Here is a 9,829-nt window from a genome sequence, read left to right on the forward strand (position 1 = left end):
ACATATCTTAAAATGTCACTGCCATTGTTTTGTCTCAAGATGCACTCTACAGTAACGTTTTTCTTCTTCTTCTAAGGTCCGTTTATTTAAATGCCCAGTCTTAATCTAAACCCTGTCTGTGAAACCAGGCCAAAGTGTTTGAGTGGAGTTTATAGTTTTGTATTAGTAAATAATCTTGTAGTGAACTCAAGAGAAATACAATTCACATTAGGCTACTCATTACTGTTGGTTTCTAAACTTAAAATAATTGAGACAACCAAACCTGCTGCAGTCAAGACAATTTTCAGAATGTTTTCATAAATCTATATTTATTTTTCAAATCAGATTAATCAATCACATCATACCTGTTAGCATCAGCATCATTAAGAAGCATCGATTTACAGTAACCTATACAAGCATGGCCTTAAACCAAAGCACACAGAGGAGGGGCGCGGAAGGTGTCTCTTTTTGCAGCAGTGTCATCGTCCCGCAACAGTAGAACGTGAACCCAGATGTGATGCCTGGTTCATCACTGGGACCAGTTCTTCTTACCCACATCGTCCTGAAGCAAGAACAGCCTAAAGTGGCCTGTGGAGAAGGCAGCTTCCAGTGAACAAACAGGAAATGGCAGAGACTGTAATTACTTTGCATTACTCACAGATGTTTGAGAAGATCATGTCTTATGGTGGGAGTGTGATCTCAAGACACCGGCAGCCTGCGCAGCTGGACCCCAGCGGGGAAACATTCGGACCGTAACGTCAGTCCATAACAACAATATTACTTTATCATTCAATCGATCAATAAACTCAAGACCTAAATAGATTGTTTCATTTGCATGGCCTCTGAATAATGCTCAGTATATAGTTGCAAACAGCAAAAAACAAAAAGTTCTCATGCAATACAAATTTGGACGATATCTTGCGCCCGTTAATTAAAGGAGTAAACAGCACATTCTGAAATGAAAAACTCAAAACGTGGCATCGCTAAACATGTATAATGTTTATTTTAGCTAGCGAGTCACCTATAGGAGAAAACTGTCCCATTCTCGCTGAGCTTCGGCAATTCGGACTAAATCCTGATTAGCAGCAGATCAGAATCCTGATCAGTCCAAAAAAAGCGTTAAAGAGGCTATCCTGAACACCAGGCCTGGTTACGTCTGAGGATGATGGACTTCAGAGGAACTTATGGCATTTTTGAGCAGGTTTCTCCTAAGACAAATGCACTTTTGAATTACAAGATTGCAAGAAAAATAAACAAACAAAAATACAACACAAAAAAAAACATTTGTGCATTGGCTGGTGTCATTTTGCACCAAGCTGCAAAATTATCTTTTGGTACACAGAAATAGATGCTGATACACAAAGGTGAAAGGGCTACTGTGGAGTCAGTCTATAATATCGGATGTGATTATTCTGACTTGGGATTCAGTCAGGTGGGACGCAAGCTTCTGCGCCTCAATTACGTTTGTTACAGCTTCACGTAAATTCAAGTAAAGATTTTTCTTTCCTTGGTTACATAATTCTAGTGTCCTCTGAGGGTGCTCAAATGTATAGAGCGCTAAAATTTTAATGATTTACAAAAACAAAAAAACACCAAACAATAAGCCTACAAATACATTTGAAATCCTCAGGACCAGCTACACTGGTTAGTCAGTTAATACCAAACAGATGTCCGATGACAGTTAAGGGTACTGGTAGAAGCTTTTAGAAGGTCTGAAAGTGCTTTAAGATAACAGTTTACGTGAGTGATTTTCTATCCGTTTCGTGCGAGACTTGAGCGTAAGGGCAGATCCATCAGAAGTTGACTCAGAAAAGTCCACTGTCTTGATTCGGTGTTCGTACATCGTTCTTCCTCTGAGGTTACACAATATTTAAGGTACTACATCATTAGTGTTGATGTTCTACCAAGGAGATCTCTGTAAACCTACTGTTTATTTCTATTTCGCTCCTGTAAAGAAATACAAAGAGACAAAATTAGATGATGAAATGCAACATGAAGCCATCAAGAAGATCTTTGTCTTTTACTAAGCCAGTTTGTGTAAACTCAGATGATAAAACGGAAGTGTCTTTAAAAAACACTTGTGGTATTTCACTTGCTCAGGAAGTCAATAGAATCTTTTCAACACTGCAAGATGCTCTAGAATCTTTTCTGCTTGTTGTGATTTGGCTGATGCTTCTTATCACAATTCAATCCGATCAACCGTAGGAATGAACTGATATTAAAATCCAAGCCGCTTCAAATTAGTTGAAAATTATTTTCATTTAAATTGGCGTATATAAATTCTATAATATTTTGTCAAAATTAATAAATTTAAATCAACTCTTTTATATGCTAACAATTAATAGGCATCGCAACATTATAATGCACAGTATGAAAATGGATATTCATTTTTAAATCTGACAAAGATTAGATTAAATAAATAAAAACATGCAAGTTGTGGGTCATGAAGTGAGCAATTTTGAGAAAATTTGTAAGCTAAAATGTAAGCTCACTAAAGCTGCAGGTCCAACAAATGCTTGCTGTATTAATGCATGTAACAGTAAAGGGTAGAGTACCGGTATCTGGACTGCTGACACAGCCAGTGGTTTCCAGACAGTTAGGGTAGATTAGATCTCTCTGACTTGCAGAGTAAAACTTTTCACCCTTAAAAGTGCAGTAAGCGATTGAAACTCTTTGAAAATTGTAATCAACACCCAAACAAACAATTTTGTGAATATTTACTAGATATCTGTTCTTAAAAAGATTGTGTCTGTACATAATCCTGGCTGTGTAAATAGGAGGGGGGAAAAAAACAATTGGACCGATCCACCGAGCACCAAAACACTATTGTAGCCAATCAGCAATAGGGGGCATATACGATTTTCAGCGCTAAAAAGGCATTAGAGAGCGGGAAGGCCTGAAAACGGACGCTTTGGACTTCAGAGGTTGCTTTGTTTCTGCTCAATCCGTGAGTAAAGGCCTCAATATACTCCTGAGAGTGGCTTTTAGATGAATATGTAAATGAATGAATATGTAAATATGCGCTGTGTGCTTCTCAATAATAAAACAAACAACTAAGAGGTGAGAAAACAGCAGCTAAGAAAAGCATCTGATCCGAGTGATGTGGATGTTTGCACAAGCTCTGCAATTCGGCACTTTATACAATAGATTGTTTAAATATTAAATATGAAAAAAAACATGTGTCTTCCAATTAGAATAACTACTTTAATTTCTACTACAAAGCAGCTCTCCAGTGTGTTCATGTTTTTACTTGCATCTGACCTCGACGGATTGAATAGAAGAAATGAACCAGAGAAGATTTCCAGGTTAAAGAAGGCGGTGCCTCAGCAAACATCTACCTATTACTTAATCGCCACGGACCAATGGTAGTTTGAAACAAACAAAACAAAACCAATGATAGAGTTCCTGAAATGAACAAAACAAGCTTCGTTTTGGCCTTATTTTGTTCAAAATGACATCACACCAGTTTGTTCTGTTGTTGAATCACAGCTGATCCATCCATACTTGCGCAAGCTGTCTGATGCGCCAGCTGTTGGTCTTTGCCTGCGTGTTCATTATTTTGGGGGCAGAGCAATAAAAGCAGGGGTGTTTCTTTTGGGTGTCGATTTCAAATATTAACAGTGTTTCTCAGAAATCACTTACTGCACCTTTAAAGCAGCAAGTAAATGTTCACAGGAGTTGGAAGACCTGTCATATAAAAAGCCATTTTATTCTATATCGGGGTGGTTACCTCACATGAAGGCTGCTATATGAACAGCTGAATACTACTCACTTAGAAACCGCTTTTGGACATTTTATTAAAAAATAAATGAATCATGGGTGACAAATATGCTTGTGAACAGGGTATTTCTATTATGTCATGAAGTAACTGAAAACTTCCTTTTGAATGATGCTGCGACCACATCAATAGGTGTTAGTATAAAGGAGGCAAATTCCATCAAATGTTCATGTTATTATCTTGAAGAGCTGAGAAACAAGTTAACATATTTCAATGCATAACCCAGTTAAATTTATTTTTACTTTGCTTACTAGGCAAAAACAGGCAGCGGGCACAAAAAAAAAAAGACAACACCAGTGCTTACCACTGCTTTGCCAGTGAACATGCAACATGAATGAATGTGAGGGAATGTTAGCTAAATCAAGAGACTATGAATACATGGTGAATATGTATGAATAAAGCTACACTCATTAGTATCTCCAAAAATCATAAAGACATGTGATGTGCCACTACAAGGCTTTAGTCCTCTTAGCTGGAGCTACTGATAATATTATAGACAGCACTTTTACGACACAATGCTTTGTGTGGGGAAATAAAAATTAACAGTTGGTGAGTGGATCAGATGTCAAATTGATGAGCTAATGACTTTAAATCTTTCTTAAATAAACGGCTGACAATTCTGATGATGATAAAAAAATTAATAAAAATCACAGCTCATATATATATATGCATTAGATTTCACAATTTAAACCACAAGCCTTGGAGACCCTTTTCATTTTAATAGTTGATTTTATTATGGCTTTGGCAATCTAAACATGATTGGCAAGATAATGAAATAGACAGAAAATTAGGTTTGGATAAAAACTAAATATGAGGTTTTGATAATCTCTCACGAAAAGAAGCTAAATTAGTCCATGTGCAGCAGCAAGACACCGTGATTAAGCCATTTTGATTGCAATTTTTCCATTCATGATCTTTACTAACAATCCTGTAGTGGCTTACGTAAAGATGCACAATATATTGTGTAAGTGACAAATACTCAATAAGCTGAATACAACTGACATCCTGATGTAATAAGGCCAATAGAGTTCTGCATACAGGCCATATGCATGTAGCAGCTAAATTCAGTCAGTTCACCATTTGGTTATTTACAGGACTAAAAAACAGCAGCTTAACATGCATAAATCACAGAACTCTGTTCAGTGAAGGTTTATTAACAATTGCCAGACAATTCAAACATTTCTGGTAGCTTTGGTCAAAATATAAAAAAAAAGAAAGACAAAAAAAAAAAACAGGTTAGACTGCTGGTTTTCATGTTTTTTCTTTACAGGCATGTGATGGTAAAATGTTGCTATTGTTATGACCATGTCAGCCATCGCATGATTGGGAGTCACTCCCAAAACTTTGAAGTGAGTACATGACCACAGTATCACTATAAGTCATGCCAATGAGTCATGCAGGTTTTAAACCTAGTGCCAAACATTTTCCAACAACATCCAAACAAATTTAAGCTCTATACTAAATGACTCCATTGGTTCAAATGCAAGAAATTCATCCTTAAGGGTCTGACCTGATAAACCCCCAAAATAGTGTGAAATCTGATCTAAATGCTGTATTCATAACTCGCATACAAGGATAAAATGCAGCTGGTGCCAAGGTAATGGGCACAGACATCAATTATTTGTGTTGGTTAGGCAGGAAATGATGTAAGTCCAATCTATTAATGGGACATCTGCCTGCTGTTTGAGCAGTGATACTGATTGGCGTCACCGCTCGACACCAGCCTTTTTGTCAATAGATGGGCAGAGACTTCTTAGTTGTTGTTTTTTTTAACACAATTTTTATTTCACAATACCTAGTATATGCTGAGACTTTAGCAGTTTGGTTAATTAAAATATAGGGGAAATGGGTTGAGCAAACCATATTGAGCAATAAAACACAAACAACATATTACATAACCTCCAGTAATTATGTACCGAGTTACCAGATCAGACATTTAATTTCTAATTATGACTGACTTCTGTTTTTGTCTGGTTTTTCAGAAATATGCAGTAGAAAGAGAAACAGAAACAGAAAGACTAATCTGGCTTAGATATGAGTTGCTATTAAAAAAAAACTACCTTTGGAAATAGATGGACATGCTGACAGCACTAAAACATAACAATGATTACGAGATCTAAAGGTGCAGTGCTTGCCTTCTGCTATTGTGAAGAGTGGCAGAAAGCTGCGCTTACCCTTCGCATTGCTTCCTCTTCCTCCTGCCGCTTTTCGTAATGTGCAAAATCGTCAAAGATTGAGGTGGTATGCTTGAAAGTTGCAATAATTTTAAGCACTTGCTTTGCCTTCTCTAGGGGCACTTCTTGAGTGTCCCTGGAGTTGGTGACAGGCTTATTGTCATTGTTTTCTAAGCGAATGTGCCTCAGTTGGTTATTGGGCACGTCCTTAACAAAGATCCATTTTACCTCAAACTTGCCCTTCCACTTATCCTGGGACCAGACGCCGGCATAGGCGTTATAGTCCACGGTGGACTTCATCTCAGCCACACCGCAGAAGTGTCCGCTGCCGTTGACACTAAAGAGCAGGTACAGTGGACCTTTGGCACCGAGCGAGCGGTAGGCGCCGTCCAGGCGCTTGTTTCCGTGCTCTGTGCTGCACCAGATAGAGTACTTGATGGAGCGGTGGATGTCGTCCTCGGAGTAGCTCTTGATGATGAAGACCCGTCCGTTTTTCAAGTTCCAGTCAAAGTCTTTGGGGTTGTAATTGTTGAGGGCCTTGAGCTTCTCCAGCACGGGGTGAACCTCGCCGGAAGAAGGTGATGAGCTCATGGGGACTCCCGTCCCAAGGCCAAAGTTCTCCATGCCGCAGTTCTGATTAAACGCGGTTCCTCGGTTCCGAGGGGCCACCCAGCGATTTTGGGGTGGGGGATTCTGCACCTGAGATGGGTGCAGGGGCTGCGGAGGACCTGGTTGCGAGTGATGGTGAGGGTGGGGAGGACCTGGAGGCAGCTGGTGAGGGTGCTGAGGAGATTGTAGATGGAGCTGCTGGTGTTGGGCTTGAGGAGGCAATGGACTCTGCATCATGGGTTGAGGTTGGCCCATGAGTTGCTGCTGCAACAACGGCTGAGGGGGAAGCATCTGTTGCGCATGAGGGGGTTTGGTGATGGAGCCTTTGTCCTCCCAGGTACCAATGTTCATGTTATGCTTTATCGGCGGAGGGGGGATCGTTGGGCCGCTTCCCAAACCCATGTTGGGCTTTGACTTCAGCTTGGGCTGTGGTTTCGCGGGTTTTCTCGCGATGGCCGCCCAAGACGTGGGTTTTGGTGCGGAGGAGCTAACAGGCGGCATGCTGTTGGCAGCCATGCTACTCATACCCGGTGTCCCTCCTAAAGGAGACCCGACCGTTTTCGTAACGGCCGACATGTCGGAGCCAAGCTTGAGCCCAGCCATTCCCTGATCGATACTACTGAGCCCTGGAACTTTACTAAGTTGCGTGTCACTGCCGAATCCAGCCTGTCCATCAGCAATTGCCCGGCCCAAAGAGCTCGGGGGATATCCGTAACTGCTGCTGTACGCTGAGCTCTGTGTAGACTGTCCCTGAGAACCACTGGTGCCCCAGGTGGAAAAGTCTGCATTTCCAGGAAAGAAGTTAAATCCGTGTTGGCTGAGAAAAGGGGGTGTGTTCCCTAAAGCACCAGGCTGGCTGAAGACTCCGTCGGGAATGAAGTGATGTTCACCATTGCTCATCTGTCCATATGTGGTCAGGTACGGCATAGGCGGGTCTCCTGCGGTGGACCATGCAGCCTCTCCCAAGGAGTAAGGGAATCCAATAGAGGGAGCATAATAGCTGGGCATGTAGGGATCAGACATTTGTGGGTAGCTATTACTCTGTAGGGTGTAATTAAAGATAAGTCAGTAATGATTATGTAACGAACAAATGGCTGTAACAAAAGAGTGTGTAAAGATGTGACAAAAACATAATAGGTGTTAAAAGTGTGATGAACACACTACTGTTCAAAAGTTGCTGTTGTTTAAAGAAACAAATAGTTTTATTCAGGGAGGACACAAATATTTCAAGAGTGACAGTAAATCCATTTGTAATGTTACAACAGATTTCTATTTCAAATAAATGCTTTTCTTTTTAAATTTATATTCTGAAAAAATAAATGCATCACAGTTTCCACAAAAAAAATTTAGTAGTACAACCGATTTCAACATAGATAAGAAATGTTTCTTAAGCAACAAATCAGAATGTTTTTGGAGGATCATGTGACACTGAAGACTGGAGTAAAGACGCTGAAAATGTAGCTTTTCCATGACAGTAATAAATTACATTATAAAATATATAAAAATAGAAAACTTTGAATTGTAATAATATTTCACAATAATACTATTTTTACTGTATTTATGCTCAAATAAATGCAACCTTGGTGAGCACAAAAATCTTCCCATCCCCAAACTTTTGAACTGTAACATAACATAAAATGTATAGGTATCAACTAAAAATATGAAAGAGGTCAGGAATTTGTAACAGATTTTTTTTTTTATTCATTTGTACAAGGATAAACTTTAGTTTAATGTAACACTGAAAAGGAAGGGAAAAAATGACTAATAATATTTTCAGAGTACAGACAACTAATATGACAGCATGACAGAAACTCACCTGATTTGTCTGGCTGCTCAGATAATTGTCAAAGTCATCATCGTTTACAGCATCCTTCTGATGCATCGAACCGTTTTGCACTAAACAAAATTATTTAAAAAAAGACAGTGTGTCAGTTAATTTTACTTCAATAATACACCATGATTCTGATATGAAACCATGAGACCGCAATTGTAAGCAAGTAAATTGAATTTTAAAATGATTATCTAACAATCTCTAAATATTAAATACAGTAAATTGCTTGCTTGTCAGGACTACGAAGTCACAAAGAGAGAAAGATTAACATTAAGACTGGTCTACTACATAAAATATGATTCACATAAGGAGTGACTATTTATAAATCCACACAAGCAAGACAGTGAGAAACACATCAGTAAACTAAACACCCTTAAAGGGACAGTTCATCATCCACATAATCATATGAAATGACTTTCTTTGGCTGAATGACATTCACAAGCACTTTCATTGCAAGGAAAAGGATGTAACGAAAGTGAATGTGGATGTGTGGATAATATTCTGTTCCATAGAAAAAAAGAAACAAATTTTGTGACAGGCTCATTTTAGGGTCGCTTTAAAAGTGGACATTCCTGAAGAAAACGAGTCTTTGCATAACTTACCTTTGTTTCCTTGTCCTTTAGGTCTCTGATTTTGGGTTCAAGGTGTATGGACAGTGACAAAGAGAGAAAAAAACACCATGAACACCATTTTATCAGGAACAGAACATGTACACAATAATTTGGCCTAGCAGGAACAGCTATCAAATATCAAGAGCTCTCATTGTGGAGAAGCGACTTGAATATGATTTGTGTTGTCTTTTTTTCCCCCTTTTCTTTATACCGAATGAATTACCTTCTTGTGCGTTCGTTTGTTTTGGAGCGTTCATTCGTTCAAAGCGCGCCAATGAAACCCAAAAATGCTGTCTAGGTAGGTAGCTCGCTATGGTTTGAGACACAGCCACAGCCACTACCTGAACCACCATCATGTGTATATAGTTATATAGTATAGATGGAAGCGCGTACCTGATCGACAGTTATCGCAGACATCCTCCGGGAGCCCGAACTGATCGCTGTTATGACTGTCCACGGTCTCTCCTGCCACCGCTGCGGGTTCGCGTTATTTTTCCTCTCTCCGGGTTGCCCTATAATCACAGCGTATTCCTCAGGCGTTGATCTCCTCGCCCGGTCTCAAACGGTCGGCAGCGGTCCTCTCGGGCGGTAGTGACGGCGAATGTCAAACGGTTGGTGGAGCTTGGCGGCTGTGTGGTGTGTTTTAGTTTTTCTGAAACATTCACACACTGTGTTAACGTCTGGAGAGAATATTACCCCTGCTCTGCTCCACAATGGCGGATGGGCTCTGACTCTCACTTCCGTTTGAGCGCTGACCTTCCGCCGCTGACGTCAAAGAGGAGACATGCGCCTGCTTTTTCATCCAGTACAAAATATACTGTCTATGAATATTACCCATCTTTTATTG

At 39.8% G+C, this 9,829-nt stretch overlaps 1 protein-coding gene across 6 annotated transcripts; it reads right to left on the minus strand.

The window, feature by feature from the left end:
• Nucleotides 1–299: 299 nt before the first annotated feature.
• ythdf3 (YTH N6-methyladenosine RNA binding protein F3) lies at nt 300–9,798 on the minus strand. Of its 6 annotated transcripts, none has more exons than XM_079601523.1 (6): nt 9,739–9,798; nt 9,376–9,634; nt 8,974–8,998; nt 8,357–8,436; nt 5,932–7,581; nt 300–1,926 (listed from the first exon to the last, which is right to left on the minus strand). In XM_079601523.1, exons 2-6 carry the CDS (start codon nt 9,397–9,399, stop codon nt 1,903–1,905), a joined length of 1,803 nt encoding a protein of 600 aa, XP_079457649.1. In that variant the 5' UTR covers nt 9,400–9,634; nt 9,739–9,798; the 3' UTR covers nt 300–1,902. The 6 variants fall into 6 exon arrangements, with proteins under 6 accessions (XP_079457649.1, XP_079457648.1, XP_079457647.1 ...); XM_079601522.1 differs by having other exon boundaries at nt 9,721–9,798; XM_079601521.1 differs by having other exon boundaries at nt 9,376–9,798.
• Between the last annotated feature and the right edge of the window lie 31 nt (nt 9,799–9,829).

The sequence above is a fragment of the Phoxinus phoxinus genome, assembly GCF_949152265.1.
Source record: "Phoxinus phoxinus genome assembly, chromosome: 24".
NCBI classification, from domain to species: domain Eukaryota; kingdom Metazoa; phylum Chordata; class Actinopteri; order Cypriniformes; family Leuciscidae; genus Phoxinus; species Phoxinus phoxinus.